General features: G+C 43.8%; 1 protein-coding gene across 2 annotated transcripts; it reads right to left on the bottom strand.

Annotated features, from left to right (window-relative positions):
- Positions 1 to 34: 34 nt before the first annotated feature.
- On the bottom strand, positions 35 to 18,248 carry si:ch211-243j20.2 (uridine-cytidine kinase-like 1). Of its 2 annotated transcripts, none has more exons than XM_029114566.2 (16): positions 18,081 to 18,248; positions 17,522 to 17,548; positions 16,456 to 16,661; positions 14,742 to 14,848; positions 12,956 to 13,126; positions 10,433 to 10,504; positions 7,518 to 7,707; positions 7,367 to 7,428; positions 4,696 to 4,715; positions 3,873 to 3,971; positions 3,664 to 3,757; positions 3,486 to 3,548; positions 2,533 to 2,655; positions 2,060 to 2,167; positions 1,385 to 1,541; positions 35 to 1,195 (listed from the first exon to the last, which is right to left on the bottom strand). In XM_029114566.2, exons 1-16 carry the CDS (start codon positions 18,206 to 18,208, stop codon positions 1,119 to 1,121), a joined length of 1,704 nt encoding a protein of 567 aa, XP_028970399.1. In that variant the 5' UTR covers positions 18,209 to 18,248; the 3' UTR covers positions 35 to 1,118. The 2 variants fall into 2 exon arrangements, with proteins under 2 accessions (XP_028970399.1, XP_028970400.1); XM_029114567.2 differs by lacking the exon at positions 4,696 to 4,715 and adding an exon at positions 5,468 to 5,484 and having other exon boundaries at positions 18,081 to 18,246.
- Positions 18,249 to 18,251: the final 3 nt, after the last annotated feature.

Below are 18,251 nucleotides of genomic sequence, written 5' to 3'. Positions count from 1 at the left end.
TAGTTTTAAAATAAAAGAGACAACTTTTCCATTGTGATATCCAAGATAGAGAAACACCCTAGGACATGCTTTATTATACTCCAAGAAACATTTTACTACCTTTGTGAAGCAACCATGGGAAAACATTTAAATGAAGAAAGAATGTACACACAAGGAAATCATTTTTACTGAAAACATAATTCAAGTATATTTTCAAATGGCTGTTGATTTAAAAAAAAATAAAAATGCATCAACCACAATCCGTAATATCAGAAACGGGGAAACCTAATAAAATACTTTAAAAATAAATTCAAGTACTAAATCATTTCATAAAATCCATAAAACAAAAATGGGTCTGAAGTCATTTCCCAAATTCAATCACCTCTAACACAGCAGTTCCCTTTAGTGAATAATTACCTAAGACCTTGGTCTAAACTAAGATAACAGTATCTCTCTATAGGCTTTTCCAAAGAGAGGACAATGCAGAATGTCCACAGAAGCGGTCTGTAAACCAATACTTTAATTAGCTATACCAATTAATATTGTCTCCACCTACCCAATCCACTGTACACTTAGCATGGAACTCTCACTGCTTTAAGATTCCTTGTGCATAACAATGGTGATCAACACGTTATACTTATACCTGTTGTTCACACACATCTCAGATACGGCACTTACAGCCACTAACTATCCTACTCTCTCAATCCCTGATGTCGTACTATTCTGTGAATGGTCATCCTACCTATTTCTATGAGTCCACTGAATGGGTATGCATAAAAATTAAATAGTTATCCTTCAAGAAAACAGAGGCTTTTCATTTCTCAAGACTCTCCAACTTCACAGGTCCTGCTGCGTCAGCAACATTCAAACAAGCATAATCACAAAGACTTATCCTCCTCAGTGAATGGGTTTTGGATAGATACGCATGGGCTAATGGGCAACGCTAGCAAAGCTAGGCTAATATCACGGTTGTTCCTCAGAAGTGTAGGGAGCCTCATGACCTTTCACCCTGCTCTGAGGGGATGAGCCGAACAGGTCAGTTGCTGAAGGAGGCAGCAGAAGAGCAGTCCGGAGCTCTTAGGAGCGGGTTGAGGGCAGGCATGGAGATGTTTTTAGTGCGATGACCTCCTGGTGAATGTTCAGTAGTCCATCCCATCATCACTCTCGTACCAGTCCGAGGGAGCATCCGTCCCAAAGTAACGGTCTCCAAAATTACCTGACCAAACAGAAGGCAGTTAGCCATGTTGCCAGGGGGAATAAATGTGCTAGACTAGTGACAGCGATGGACAGGTGTGTGTGTGTGTGTGTGTGTGTGTGTGTGAGGGAGTGTGTGTGTGTGTGTGTGTGTGTGAGAAAGTGAGTAAGTAATAGTGAGTGAGAGTGAGACACAGAGCTTCGCACCCACCGATGCCAGGGATAATGTGGAACTCATGGTTGACCTTCTTGTCGACCGCGGTGGTGATGATGCGGACCTTTGGGAAAGCATAAGCTACAGAGTGGACCCCCATCTCAGCCATCAGCAGAGACAGCAGGAAGATCTTATCCTCCTGGACGTCGTGGTCCTACAGAGGGACAGAGGATACAAACCCTTGACGTTTACTTTCTGAGGGCAAACAGAATGACTGACATTTTCCACCATAGTGGACACTGATGTCTGACCCCAGATGTCTGCATTGCAGGGGGGTGGGGGGGTAAAGGTCGAATCAGGCGAGGTTTCCTTTTAACATGCTTGTCCAGATAACCATCAGCGGGGGCCTCTGAACTCCCTGAACTCAACCTGGGTTCCATGACAGCAAACAAAGCCTCCTAATCTCATCCACCTGTAGCGGCAGACGTCCAGTCTCTAACAGCACTCAGCTCCCCCTGTTAACTCAACAGTAACCAGGACAAGGTCTCTACTATCGATCGTGTGTAGCCATGCCTCCTTTGGCAACCGGCATTAGATGGATGCGAAACGGTAGAAAAGCCCATGGCACTGACCTGGGCCCAGAAGCGCGGCAGACAGGGTTACCATGAGAAGGACACATGGTTAAGAGGAGGGTGGAAGGGGTGGGCGTGGGGGGAACGCAGGACCACTCACCAGCAGCACTCGGACGGCCATGAGGGCAGCGGCCCCGGTAGACACGGTGCTGTCCATCAGGATGACGTAGTCCTCGCTGATGTCTTTAGGCAGACGCAGGTAGTGGAGCTGGACAGTGACCAAAGGTAAAGAGGACATGGGACTAATATTAAGTCACTGCATACATGATTTGGCTTGAACCATTTCAGCACTGTCATTTGAAGCCACATATAGTCTAGTCATTCAAAACAATGAGTTTTGCAACACATCAGTCGGCAGGGTTGTAATCTGGGTGACCTGTGACCCGGATGACGTAGTGAACCAGAGGTCAACGTATCATTTGGCCCTGAGCCTGACAGATGTGAACAAAGGCCGCTAAGACAAAACACAAACACACAGCCGCACACCTCTGCTTCATGGTCTCTGGGTTCAAAGGTTAACATGCGTGCGCCCGTGCGGCACAGGAGGGACGGGGAAATAAGCGGCCGTATTACCTCAGGCTCTCCAGTGTCATGGTTAGTCTGGATGAGGATCTTCCCCAGGCGAATGTCTTTACACACAGCCATCAACGCCTGCTCCATGGTCTCCCCTGCCCTCAGGATGGACACGCCTGTGATCTACACACACACACACACACACACACATTTCAATTCCAGGCTTTACACTCCCTCACGGTCTAGTTTTAAGTAGACTCTCTTAGAGCAGCCTAAAGGCTAGGCACAGTGAGTGCTCAATGTTCCTGAGCGCTGTGCTAGTGAAGGAACAGAGTCATAATAACCCTGCTCCCACTCAAAATCAAACCCAGCATGGGAATCTTAGCACCACTCAAACCCAGCGCCGGAAAATGACTGGAAATAATGACTCTCTCAGGCACATCCACACTTCAGCAAAATACATTTTCACTGCAGGCGTCCAGTAGAACGCATGTAAACAATGCCAAGTGTCTGGCCAAGAATTACAAATAGCAAGGAGTGTTATTGTGACAAAGTTACTGCAATGTAATTCATTTCCCGGTTTGTTAATGGGGGGCGGATGTCTGTAAAGAACATTTAAAGGGTAACTCTCAACCCAATTTTAGCATTCGCACCACACCTTCATGCAACTTAAATGTTAAACATCCATATGCTCAGTGTTATCGTGAATTCATTTGTGTCGAGGAGCAACAGTACTACTGTCCAGTGTGGTCTGAACCCACCTTTAAGATGGACCACTGAATACAAAACTAAACTACTAAATCTATTTGCAAAAAATTTAAAAATAAACACCAGAAGCAATATGTCAGCTTAAAACCTCTTCTATACAAATGCATACCTGGAGTCTGAACATGTAAAAAGAAAAAAACTTAAAAAAACTGACTGGGCCATAGGTGGCGGCTTCATGACCACTTGGTCCTGAGGGTTTTGAAAAGGAGTCTGGTGGTTGTTCTCCAGGTGGAAATAACCCATACCCTTTTACCACTGAGTCGCCTCCCTTCATAGACGGAACCCTGAGGAGTCTCCACTTGCACAGGCTGGAGAGGAGGAGAGGAGGCAAGGACAGGAGACGACAAGAGGCCAGTGTTAGTGTCTGCTGGAGCACAGGGTCTAGGTGGACCGAGGAGTCTGTAGATGTGCAGGGCTACAGACCTTCAGGGGCAGGAAGGAGAGGGCGTGCTCTATGAGGAGCCTCATTAATCTCTTGGAGTAGAAGATAAACTCATCGCGATTAGTGTCCTTGTTCCTGCAAACACACACGGGGGTCAGCAGACGACCTCGGGAGTGAGGCTGTGTGTGTGTGTGTGTGTGTGTTCAGTGAAAAACATGCCCAGCGCACTTCGAGAGCTCTGCGGTCTAACCTAATGATGGTGTGCATTCCGCGGACCTGGGGGGTGCTCTCCATGACGCTGAGGGTCTTGGGTAGGGGCTGTCCCTGGTGAGCCGAGGCCAGAGCAGACCTGAACAGCACAGAGACAGTCATGACACTGCCCCCTGCTGGACCAATCACAGTATTACAACACACTCGTAGTCATTAAGACAGCAGTCGCATGAAGCCAGAGGAACAGAAGTAAGATACCACTGGGATATATTCCTTCTCTCCTTGTGAACATGTATTTTAGTATGTTGGCTACAGATGCACAGCCTTGCAGAGTGGGTGAGGGGTTTTGTGTGCAGGCTCAGGCAACATCAATGCTCTAAATAAAAGGCTCTACTACTACTACTACTACTACTACTGCCAGGAACATATTGTGCTTTATTGGCAGACAATTCAGCAGAGCATCAATTGGACTATTTAAAGTCTAGAAAAAGAGCAATGTACTAAATAGTGGTTCTGTTGATAAATAATGTAATCGGCATTGTTGTTGCCAGTGCATGAAACCAAGACGCTCACTCGCTAAACACCACAGTACTTTCATTAGCTATTTTTAAAGTGCATAGCGACAAACTCTGGCAACAAAACTTAGGCCAGTTAAGACTTCAAAAACATAAAGGAAAACAGAAATAAGAAACAAGCCACTGGATGGGGTAAATGAAGAACCATGTATTAGGAAAACAGCAATGGAAGCAAATGAAAGGTTATGAGCTTTTGTTCTGGAGGAAATGTTAAAACCAGGTCATAAAGAGATGAGATAGGAATATCAAACTAAAGAAAAGGAGGAAGATGCAGGAGTTTATCCTCACATATCCCAGCGCAGTTTCCTCTGGAGAAGGTGACAAATATTCATTTTGCAAGAACAAGCGTGATGACAAAGAGAGAAAGAAAGAAAAGACATCCCAATTAGAAAGTATTAGGACAGAGTGGGGGATCTCTGTGTTGAAGAGGGCAGGGTGGCAGTGTGAGGGGCTGGCCTGGCTAAGAGGGGCCCTTGGCAGGTGTGTGTGTGGGGGGAGGGGGGGCTATTCAGCTCAGCAAAGGGGCAGCTTCAGAACAGGACGGCTTCAAGGACAAGACAACATCACCATGGTTATTAGGAGCTCTGAATGGGAGTAGTTCTTTATAGCGTCCTTAGTGTGAGGTTATTTAATAAACATGTAGGAGTAAATCATAATTAAATTAATCTCCTCAAAACTCAAGTCCTCAATGAAACAGCAGTGATCTCTCCTAGCCTTCTTAGAGGTCTTAACCAGAGCGGAGTGGAACCATGGAGACATTATCCACCTGGTGTTAGCGATAGCTTTCATGACAAGGTGGTTGAAAGACAAAAGGAGGTGACCAGCCTTTCATTTAGCTGAGACAAACGTTCCCCTGGGCACCTTGGTTAGTTCTGAATGTCAACTTTACGAGAGGATGTTTTGGGGTCTGGCTCAGCAATCCTTCAGACTGGGCACATCTGCTTTTGTCTTTGATGTGCTCCCTGAGCTTTCGCTGAAGGAACACAATGAATGACAGAGGCACCAGAAGAGAAAGACAGAGTGGGAGAGGGGCAGATCGATGGGGGTGTGGCAATCATACCTCACTGTGATTTCACGCTGAGACGGTTAGATTGCATTCAGTCAGGGTTTAGCAAGTATTTCAGAACAAACACACAAAGGGGAGGAGAGAAATAAAAACAAAACATAACTCATGAAATGAGACAAGCCATTCCAACCTTCCAAACAAAGCCCAATACCCCCAGTCCCACCGCCCTGGTAAATAAATACAAGCAACTAGTCTCTTGATTCAGGGAATGATATTGCATTTCTCGCCATTTTCTCATGAATCAGACAGCGTTTCATCAGATAAACTCTGGGTGCCATAACTGATTTCCAATTACCATGTAATGCAGCTCATATTTCCATTATTTCCAATGAACTGGTACCTCCCCCTTCATCCCAGCAGCTTCTTCTCACGCATCAGGTCAACCTATGTTCTGGGGCTGTGATCCCATAGCAAGCCCCAGTGCGCATGGAATTTCATATGAAATTAGCATTTTCTGGGCAATAAAATAGAGCAATATTTTATCAGCTACTTATTGGTAAGGAAACCCCACAGAGGGACATATTTGCTTGACTGGTTTTATCTATTAGTCTGACAAAAGAAAGAGCTTACAAATCGTCAAACAGAACGTCCTTGAGCTCAAGTGTGGCATCTTTAACCAAACCTGGGCTTTCCCATCCAGAACCACGCCATCGGGTCGAGCTTTTGCAGCCTTCCGATTATGACATTGGTCCTTGTTGAGTGTGTTCTGCTTCATTAGGCTACAACAGGCTCTGTCCTCTTCAGCATGAGTCAGTCGCAATGATCTATGGAGGATGAGCAGCCGCTGTCTTTTCCCACTGGACACCATTCATTACACGATCCAGCCCATCAACCCACAACGTCCTTTTATTACAGAGAGCCCTTAATCCACAGACTTTCACATGTATACAGTTTCTGCTCCCTCTATTACACAGAGCAGTCCCATGATCCTCGGCTCGCTTAAACACACGTTGATGGGTGAAACTCTGGTCTACACAACTGCCGTAAGTCATGTGATCACGAGTCACCTCGACATGAATGACGACGACGCGGCTTTCAGCAGACCCTAATCCAACGCCACTGCCACACATGCGTTTTGAATATGTTATAATCGCGTTATAAACATGCCTTTGAAACTTCCCATTTTGTCTCTTTAAGGATCATGGTTTGTAGGGACATGTCATTAATCTTGATTTAATATTGTAAACTTAGAAAGTTTGTTCTGCAACGCTGAATTGCTGTCTATTTATTTGAGAAGAAATTGTGAATTATTAAAGGAAAGTGTATATTAATATATTGCGGTAATAAAGAGGGCTGAAGTGGAGGAGCAACAGTTTGGGAATTCAGGACCACCTTAGTAGAACCAAATTGAAATAGGCAATCTATGATTTGGGTTCTGCTGGCTACAACTGCACAAGTAGTCTTAAAATCCTAAAGAATGAGATTGATCATGTATCCAGCAGGCTACTGACCCAGACGTTTACAGACAGGACAGGGTTCAGAGGTCATGATTAGGGCAAGGAGTTTTTCATGATAGTGAAGCGGTTCAGGAAAAACTCCTGATCCTAGTCATGGGCCACGGAGAAGGGATGACGTCAGGCTGACATGCATAAACTTCGAGCATGGTAGGCGCTGGAGGGATGACACTGTATACAGACAAGGAGGGACTCCTCCACGCTTTCAGGTTAGGGTCTTTACAGGGCTACTCTGGCTACTCTGGTCCAGGACGTTTGAAACACTTGTGCTTTTCATCCTCCTCCAATCAGAGACTAATTCAGACCTGTGACAACCAGGTGAGGGTAATTAACTGCCAGGTGGAAAGAAGAAACCAAAGTGTTTCAGCCCTTCGGGACCAGTAGCCTAGTCCTCGTCTATGGGCAGAGGTACTGGAGACCGTGACCAGCTCACACGTACCTTTTCAAGCTGACTGTGAACGTGTTGCACAATCAGATCCAAAGCAACAAAGTTCTCACCCCCTGAAATAATCAAAACACACAACCTTTATAAAACCACTCTGGATATCAGTACAGGGGTATTTGTGTAAATGTTGGCAAGAGCCACTCACCCCTGGGGACCACAATATCGGCCACCTGCACAGTGGGCTCGATGTACTGCTCAAAGCTCGGCTTGACAAACTTGTTGTACTGTTTGATGACCCCGCTGATGTCACGGCCCCGCTCCGATATGTCCCTCTTCAAACGCCTGACCAGACGGATGTCTGAATCGGTGTCCACGAACACTTTCATGTCCAGCAACTGAGGGACAGAGAAAGACAAAATAGGGCTAAGATGGCAAAACCCTGTGAAATCCAGTAGATGGGCCAGCAGCAGGGTAGCAAATCTGACTCCCTTAAGCATCATGCTTAAGATTTTCTTCTTGTTAAAAATGCTAATAGCTAAATCAACTGCGTATCTAAAGACATTTCCCATTGCTATAGAAAGTAAAGGTAAAGGTACAGTTCGAAGTGTTAAAAGAGCAAAACCTTGTGTCTCTTATGGTGTTAATTCAACACTTTTGTTGAAGCTGTTCTTATATTACACTAAAATATTCCATTGTCAACCAAGTGTTGACTTTACAGACAGTAATTTTCTGGTGAGATCTCAAGGTATGCAGAACTGCCTGATACAGTGACCAAAAAAGAATAGACTTCTCTTGTTGCACTCTACCAACTGTGTGTGACATGTTGTGTCCCTGCAAGCTCATTGGCTAGAGAATGCTTCGGTTACGGCAAATAATTTGAGGTTGAGAGAGCAGTGTGATAATAAGCAGTACAGCTAGGCGATTTGATTCGAAAGACATATCTTAATCTTCAAATCTCCTCAATCCTCTGAGGCTACAGAAATATTAAACCAATGCCTCGAGCGTCGTATCACAGGCCCGCACAAAAATAGGTTTATGGTAATCTCCGGGTATCAGAAGGAGAAAATAGAGGACATGAAAGTTACTTAATTACAAATTATTTTATGCTTCAATCGATAGAAGTTGACTGATGTCCATTTTTCACCTGACCTTTTAAAAAACACAGCTGCTAGGTGGAGTCTTGATCTCATTATGCCAATATACATAAAGATTAAGCTGGCAAGATCTTATTTGAATGTACAGGTGCATCTCAAACAAAATGTACATCGTAGGAAAGGTTTCCCGTAATTCAAATCAAAAAGTGACACTAATATATTCTAGATTCATTACACACAGTGAAACATTTCAAGCTATTTTTCTTTCAATCTTGATGATTACAGCTTACAGCTTATGGAAATCAAAAATCCAGTATCTAAAAATATTAGAATAAAAAATGTATAATACAGAAATGTCGACCTGAGAGGAGCTCTAATCAGCTAATTAACTCCCTGAGCCTTCAGTCTCACAGTCTGGTTCAGTATACACAACCAAAATCATGGGGAAGACTGCTGACTTGACTGTTGTCCAGAAGACACTCATTGACACCCTCCACAAGGAGGGTAAGCCACAGAAGGTCATTGCTGAAAGGGCTGGCTGTTTCCATGTTCATGGAAAGTTAACTGGAAGGGGAATGTGTCGTAGGAAAGGCTTGAAATGTTTCACTATGTATAATGAATCAATCTAGAATATGTGGTGTCACTTTTTGATTTGAATTACGAAAACAAAGAAATTACGGAACTCAATGTTGGGTATAGAACGCTTTTTTGGTTTAAAAAAGGCTTCACTAATGCTATAAAGTATCTTTGGAACACAAAGGGAAACAACAGTCAGAGAAAACCAGGCTGTCTTTAACGCTCCAAAGTCAGCAAAAACAAAGTTAGAAGGATGAATTGTCTAACAGCACCACGAGATGCAATGAAGACAAAAAAGAAAAAAAGAAGCAACCACCCGAAAACAACCGGTCAACATGACTCTTTGGCCATTGAGTAACTCAGACAGCAACAAGGCTGTCAGTCAATGGGCAGTAAATCTACATCCTGGCCAACTGGACAAGTAGGAAGAGCTGTGCCAGCAAAGCTGTCAGCCAATAGAAGAAGGGGTTGAGTGGGGTTCCAGCCTCCTCACATGATGGGCCAGGACAGGGAACAGGTTCTTGGCAGTAGACCAACCTCAGCTGGGCTCCCCAATTCTTCGGACCTCATCATTGGGAGAAATCAGCAAAGCTGTTAAGGAACATTTTGTAGCACTGCAGTTAAATAAAAAAACGAATGTGTAGACGGGCCGCTTGGCGTAGCAGGGTAATGCTTACTGGACCGACGACGGAGGATGGACAGGGTTGATAGTAAATAAACCAGGGTATAAGAAGAGCACTACGTTTGGCACAACAACGCACAATGCAACAGAGCTTCTGAAAAACAGTACAATAAAACCGTTTTACCGTTTTTCTGCATTGTTTGGGTCTTATCATCCTAACCCAGGTCAGCTCAGACTCCATGTACAATAGCAGAACTGACAAATCACTAACACCAGAAGTGCTTTGTCAACGCACCCACAATGACTCATTTTAATTGGTATGGATTTCCGAGCGCACGCGCGCACACACACACACAACCGGTGGATCGAAGCAAACAAAAGGACCCATCTACAACAGCATTAATAAAGCACAGTAGCCCATTCACTTACACACTGGCCAGATACACTTCATGGATCATACTGGTCTACACTCCATGGGTTCAGATGAGCAAACCTTTTGGTTTTATTATTAATCTAGGATTTAATAAAGAGGAATAAGATCATAAACATTACGAAACAACAGTACTACGGTACAGGCAGTTTAAATATTGCTTTGCTCTGAAAGGACATTTTCTCAGATTTCTTTCTTGCAGAAAGTTGGGCTTTGCGTTAGCATGTTTAACCTGAGTCAAGACTGTTGCAGCACTGGGGTCCTATGAACCCACAACCTGCCATCCCACACCATTCATGGCATGGGTAGAGATGAGGGCGGGGTCATGTAATTCATTATTTTTACGCTCGCAGTTTGGGCATGTAAAAATACTTATTTTTAAAGCAACACATCCTTACCTTCAAAAGTTCTTTATTTGCAAACGCCAGAATCCCCTCAAATATAACAACATTGGCACCATACACAGTTTTCTGCAAAAAAAAACAAAACACAGATTATAAGTACACAGATGGTCAAAAGCCTAGAACATTGCATCCCACAGCCAGCAAAACAGGACCGTCCTGGTTGTTCCTCATTTATCAATCCTGCTTTGAAACTCTCCTAAAATGGGTGCATTTTGACATGCCCCTAAATGCCTATGTGGTCAAATCGTCCCTTTAAGCCTGTTTGATTTTAGAGGTATGGGTGCTATAATGTAACATGTAAGGAGCATGTGAAAAAGATTTTTCTCCTTCCATCGTGTATCAGTTGACCAGTAAACATTTTAACGTCACTAAAGAGATGACAATAAGGACAAGTGATTTTAGCAATGGGACATTTTCTGTTCTTACTACAATCAACAATCACCAAAATGACTCTCATCCACAACAGCTCCCTCACATAGCCTCGGTACAAGAGCCATCATTTTGGTTAGGCAGAATGAACGAGGCAAGGATTCCACCTGCTGCCTTGCCTCCACATTCAACAGCATCTTTTACGCGTCACATATCACCTGGAAATGTAATGAGTGGAAGGCTGTTCTGTTCACATCCTAATTTGGGGATGATACTGTCAACTGTCAGTACTGTCAATTCCTCCGCTCATTTTTAGGAACGCGTCAAATAAAAACAATCTACTCCTACAGAAGCTGTTGAGCGATAGTGCATTAATCTGTTCCTTCTCAGGCATTCATCGTCTCCCTCTTGTTGAGGGAGTTGCCAAACTGAAAAGGCCCTATTGAAAACTGCCTCTGCTATAACCTGAGGGTGGAGGCACTTGGGCGTGTACCTGAAATGGAATTGATAATCTCAGTTTCCTTCTCTAAAATCCATTTGTTTTTCTGAACACCAAAACAATGTCTGCTGAGCCACTGTACTTCCTGCAAAAAGGTCCCATCTGCTTCTAAAAATGTGCTCTCTGAAACGCAGCAACGCAGATCCCAGAGGATCTCCCTCCCAATCGATTCACCATTATCTCAGTCTATTACAGGAATTCATTAATGGTTTTACGCATGTCTAGAATTTAACAAGTGACTGTACTTTATATCCATTAGTTTAATTATAGTACTGATGTGCTCATACAATGTTACACAAAATGATGTAGCCTGTTAGAAAACCCACCATTATTCACAACTGGCAGAAAGGGACCTGTGGGTTTGCAAGGTACCAGGGGAGGCTGGCAGAAAGGGACCAGTGGGTTTGCAAGGTACCAGGGGAGGCTGGCAGAAAGGGACCAGTGGGTTTGCAAGGTACCAGGGGAGGCTGGCAGAAAAGGACCAGTGGGTTTGCAAGGTACCAGGGGAGGCTGGCAGAAAGGGACCAGTGGGTTTGCAAGGTACCAGGGGAGGCTGGCAGAAAGGGAACAGTGGGTTTGCAAGGTACCAGGGGAGGCTGTCAGAAAGGGACCAGTGGGTTTGCAAGGTACCAGGGGAGGCTGTCAGAAAGGGATCGACCGGTGGGTTTGCAAGGTACCAGGGGAGGCTGTCAGAAAGGGATCGACCGGTGGGTTTGCGAGGTACCAGGGGTACAGTAACTTGGCAACAGCCTTCTACTGTCCACTCACTGCCACAGATTAACTAAATATGTACCGGCCATCCGAACCTCCTCTGCGCCAATCCCCCCCCATGATTTACAGCCCTCATCGAAGCGGTTTGTTTGCCGCAATTACCTTCCACAGCAGCCTTCTGATAGTCGGTCAGGTCCTATGTGTTCACCACCGGAATTAAGGGGCCCACTGAATAAGATCTGATCCTAAATAAAGTCTGTACTTCTGGTCAGTGTGTGTGTGCGTGATCACGTAGCACACGGTGTAGCAGCCAGGAAGCGTCCCATTTCAGGGGCCTGATGAGCTGGGAACTACTCTGCATTGATCAGACTGCTGAAGGTTTCATTCATTGACATTATTACCCTCGGGTGATTTAAAATGGCTTGAACACGACCAAGCGGCGGCACTGGGAGTGAACCAGGTGACCTCTGGGTTTATTAGTCAAGGCCGACCAGACGAATCCTCCATCATTCATAACGAGTCTTATTAAGTTCGTCGTGAATACTGCCTGCGTACATCGAGACCGCGGCCTCCCTGCGGTTATATGGCTTAATTAAATACACACTTGGGCAAAACATTCCCGTCATGAAAAGATCCGAGTTAGAAGTAATGTCATCATTTCCCTGGATAGTTGTGCTTCTTCGAGCCATGAAATTGCATCTGGACTTGAGGACATGAAAGGCAACCATTAAACGCGGAAGAGAATTCTCGTAACGGCCTTCGCGCTGTTGATGGTCGATATGTAGACATGTTTTCAATTCACGGCAGATTGTTCTTCTTTCCCCTGTTACTATCTGTTAGACCGTCATGCGATATTTCCATTAAGAGAAATGGCCCTCTCAGTTCGCTCTCCTACACACAGACACACATTTCCCAGCGTTTTCTGAGAGCTTCCCTACCCACTCCTTGCGGCGGCAGTGAGAGTTGAAGTCGTAGACCGGTACTTTGATACTCTTGCCCTTCTTCAGCTTCCTCAGGACAGTCACCAGCAGCTCAAAGTCAAAGGCCTCCGGGTGGTCAAAGTTGTACTCGTTCTTAGCTGCCAGCTCCTGCTCGTCTTTGGTCAATACCTGGAGGGTCAAGGTAAAGAAATTCCATTTCACAAACTGATCCCTAATCCATTTTCCAAAACCCAAGGCAGGCACGGGTCTAGTTCTGGGATAACTGGATCGGTGCATAAAATCGTACCAAAAGAGGACTATAACATATGAAAGAAATTTTCTATTGTTAACTCACATCTCACATTTGAAGAACCACCTAGACTTAATGTCAATAACTTACATAGGGGGTAAACAGCAGTGATTAGACCATCTGTTATCTGGAAATTAGCTGGATCCAATCCCCTGAGTCAGCAATTTGAGAAAAATAAGTTCATGTACTTAGCTCAGTGTAAGAGCCACGGCTAAATTACAAATCTATTTTTCTTTAGTCCCATGGTCTTGATGACATCAGAGCTCAGGCCCTATGCCTCACATTACCTGGTTTAAATGTGTACCATGAGGGGTTTGTTATTTTCTAGACACTGCAAGATAACATGGCATCACACTCTGGGTTATCCTGAATACAGAGTATTCCCTGTTAGTCAGATCCTTTCACCATTATTTCCAAAGGGTTCTCAATTGCTGCCATGTTGTTGATTTTAATTAAATTTAAATGTGGACAATCCATGTAGACTAATCTTTACAAATGTTAAGGTTTAACAATCTCATAGAGCAGCAGTATTAGAATGCTATGGAGATCAGCCTGGATATACTGACCAGCCTATAGGTCACAGGTAATGGAGAGTTCTGTGCAAAGCCAAGAATTGTTCTGAAACATCTAACCAAAGTATTTGTTTTTTATAGTTTACTATGGCTTCCTCCTTATAGCATTTATACTCTAGTTTTCTAGAATTGTTCTATTAGGAGTTTATCTTATAAACAGTCCTAGTTACCCTTACATTATAGTCCTATAGTTTACCTCATAGAACCGGTCTTACAGTTTACCTCAGAACCAGTCCTTTAGTTTACCTCATAGAACCAGTCCTGTAGTTTACCTCATCGAACCAGTCCTGTAGTTAACCTCATAGAACCAGTCCTATAGTTAACCTCATAGAACCAGTCCTATAGTTAACCTCATAGAACCAGTCCTATAGTTAACCTCATAGAACCAGTCCTATAGTTAACCTTATAGAACCAGTCCTATAGTTAACCTTATAGAACCAGTCCTATAGTTAACCTTATAGAACCAGTCCTATAGTTAACCTTATAGAACCAGTCCTATAGTTAACCTTATAGAACCAGTCCTATAGTTTACCTTATAGAACCAGTCCTATAGTTTACCTTATAGAACCAGTCCTATAGTTAACCTTATAGAACCAGTCCTATAGTTAACCTTATAGAACCAGTCCTATAGTTAACCTTATAGAACCAGTCCTATAGTTAACCTTATAGAACCAGTCCTATAGTTAACCTTATAGAACCAGTCCTATAGTTAACCTTATAGAGCCAGTCCTATAGTTTACCTTATAGAACCAGTCCTATAGTTAACCTTATAGAACCAGTCCTATAGTTAACCTTATAGAACCAGTCCTATAGTTAACCTTATAGAACCAGTCCTATAGTTAACCTTATAGAACCAGTCCTATAGTTAACCTTATAGAACCAGTCCTATAGTTTACCTTATAGAACCAGTCCTATAGTTTACCTTATAGAACGAGTCCATGGACAGGAGGACCACCCAGGGAACATCCAGAGCCTCGATAATCTTATTGGCCACAGTGGTTTTCCCAGAGGCACTTCCTCCACACAGGCCTGCAGAAGGAAACAGAAGGGGTATGACGGGACACCTGACATACACATATATATACACATATATATATTATGAATCCTGGGGAACAATAACCCTGGAAGTGAATCCAAAAATACATGCTGTGATTGGGGGGAACAGATTGTACACAGATTGTGCAATCTTTCAGATAACACTGAGTCCAGTTCCAAACTGCTGAGTAAGGCTACCTGAACAAAAAGAATATTCTAGAGAAAATTCAACTGAAAACAGCCTGGACAAGCATTTTTACCAAAGTAAAAGGGATTTTAGGTTCTTTGTCACAACAATGCGACCCAGACATCCGACAAGCTCAGACAGACAATGAAGCAACCCATCTCCTAAATGTAATCTGGAGTTGTTCACCAGAGACCCCAAGTTCAGCTATATACACACTACCATGCTCCACACTCATTCTCCAAGGCACTCTCTAGACAGTGTTCTTGTGAGGACAAGTGCAGAAAATGCAAAATATTACAACTGAGAAGCACTCTTCCCCACATACTACTCCCTAATTTACTGAACCTGGCCACTTCCAGCCTTGACAATGGCAACAGAGATGAAACAGGGCTGAAAAGGCTAGCCAGGTAAATAGCAGAGATGTGTATAACCAAAAAGCTTAAGTCTTTGTCGGTTCATTTGGGACCTATGACCCTGCGCTGGTTATTCACGGCAGTTAAACACGCCAAAATGAACGCTGTATTCGTTAACGAGTCAAGATTAAATAAGACAGTCAGACAACATTCACTCGCTATAGCACAAAAACAGCGGTCAGTTTTCAAAAGCTGCTCTGCTTTTAAATGACCTGGAGCTTTTATTTCAAGCTTGCATTGATCCATGCTTTGAAATAAGTAGCAAGACGCACCTGAGAAGAGGCTAATTCCGATTTGGACTTATATTAACTTTCCATATGCATCAATTTGCATGTAGGGGCCCAGCAGTTTGCTTGTTAACAACAAATATCAAACAATTCCAGATGGGATTATTCAGAGATGCTTTTAATCACTCCTCACTCCACATTTTCCTCTCTCACCTCAGGGCAGGCTGATTATTATACATGACCAGACGTATTCCCATTTCCTCCATTAGCAGCATGCTGGCCTGAGGAGACCAGCAGGACGGCCTTTTTCCAGGACTCATCCACCAGGGCACATCCAAGTGTGAAATTGTAACTTGTCAATTCCGGTTCATTGAAAGTAACACGTGTACTAAGGATAACAGCTGTGGTTTGAATTAGAAGCACTCAAGCCAATCAGGTATGTTTAAACAAAGTAAGGTGTGGCTGGGTAATTCATAAACACGCTTCATTTCATGGTGCCTCCCACAGGGATTACCAGTAGGGCCCTGGTCAACAGCAGAATGCCAGAAACAACCTAAGACAGCATGAAGAATGTCCTGAGCCCTGAGGATACGAAGGAACCCCCTGTTTTATGATTTCTGAGAACCTATGTACAAGCCAATTACATATCCGGTCTCAGGTGCACTACCTATCAACTGTCAAGGACCAGGTCTGGTGACTGACCCTTGGCATTCTTCTCATTCATAATTGAGTTGCGTTTGAGGTGAAGAAATGACTTATGATGGTATCGCTCACCAATGACGAAAGCCTCTTTGAAGGTGGTCCCAGTTACATTGTACCAAGGGGGTCGACCTGCAGTGTAGATGGTCCTCTTGTTGGTCCTGAGTAGGGGCGGTTCAGTTTTGCTCTGGCTAGTGGTCCTTTTCCGTGGAGACAGCGAGGGGGTCAGAGGGCAGCACGGGTGGTTCAGGAGACTGTCCAAAGAATCCTCTCCACTGCCACTTGGGTATGAAAACGGCACGAGGGACCAAAGGTGAGTTTGGCTCAAACTGAACATAATATTTGGACCTCCCCACTGGATAAGCCAGTGGTATCAAACCATTCATCACGTAAGGAATTCTATCAACTCACTCATGAAAGTTAAAAGTAAAAGGCACTACTATGTAGTAGATTAACAGTTTTCATCATTATACCAGTAACTGCAGAACATAGAGGTATTTATAACTTCTGAAAGGTTCAGATCAACTAAGTAGCACATATCAGTTGTGTTTCTAGCCCAATGTTTTATGTTTGGTCATGTTAGTCACATAAGGCTCTCATAACCACACATAAGACATGGCAAAATGGTGTAAAATCGCAGGACATTAGTGCAAAATGTGCAAACAGAAGAATCTGCCAACAATAAATGTCTAATAGGTTTGTATCATGCTAGTGCCCATAGAAACAGATGTAACAGGATCTTATTGTACTAGCGACTCTAAATTCAAAGGGAATGTATTGCCAAATACACAAATAATAACATATTGTATATGACATCCATATCTACCATCAGAGATGCCATTTGAGCTCACACCTGCCCCATGAAGATCTGGACATTTGGTTATGACGGATAGGCCCTATGACCTGTAGAGAGGACAGAGGAGTCTCCATACACTCAAGGAGTCCTCGTAAGCAACTCTCCGCAGTTCTGTACTATCTGTGTGGGTGAGGGATTAGGGCAAAACCTTTCGCACCTAGTCCAGGAAATCACACAGCTGCCCGAGGCATGGGGCAGTCTCTCGCATGAGTAAGGCCGTCATCATTTGGTAAAATAGATATGCATGAAAACACCTGGTCGTATGTCTAAAGGTGATTTCCTTACCTACTCTTCCTCTTCATCTGCACTGACCTGAAGACAAGTAGAGCAGTTTGGTCATTACAAAAGCAAAAGGAGAATTAATTAAAGGAGGAAGCCACTTTAGACTTGGAATTAACACCTAGACGGTCATGTTATTGTAGCATCTTTGTTACAATGATTTCGACACATTCATCCCTAACTGTAGAGTGCATCCACACATTCACTGCCACGTTTGATGATGATGGTGCATTATAGCAAGCTAACGTTAGCATTATCTAAGCTAATGTAGCATTAGCTTGGCATGCCGTCTAACTAGCAAGTAACATTAGTTCATCGATTAAATACAACAAAACTTGGAAACTTAGCTACTCTAGCTTGTTTCATTCTAACTGACAAATTGAGTATAGTAGTTAATACTACACTAGCAGGAACAAATTCAAATCGTATGTACTCAGGCTAGCTAACACTAGCAGAATATACCACCCACTATGTTGCGCGTAGGTTTCAGTTAACTAATCGGTCTGCCTCTATAATGCTAGTCATCTGTGTTAGCCTGAAACATGTAACACCTATTTATATATACCTCTCAGATCTAGACATCGACAGCTCATCTTCTTTCTCAGCCTCTTCTTCTTTTGGCATGTCGACATCGTGTTGATTCATTGTCATTGCCATGATTCCATCTCTTACTCCGGTGGCGCGTAAACACATGGGGGATGCGTGCTGATGTCACACTTTGTGTACATTGGCTTGC

This window comes from Esox lucius, chromosome 18 (genome assembly GCF_011004845.1).
Source record: "Esox lucius isolate fEsoLuc1 chromosome 18, fEsoLuc1.pri, whole genome shotgun sequence".
NCBI classification, from domain to species: Eukaryota; Metazoa; Chordata; class Actinopteri; order Esociformes; family Esocidae; genus Esox; species Esox lucius.
This window is presented reverse-complemented; position numbering and strand designations above follow the sequence as displayed.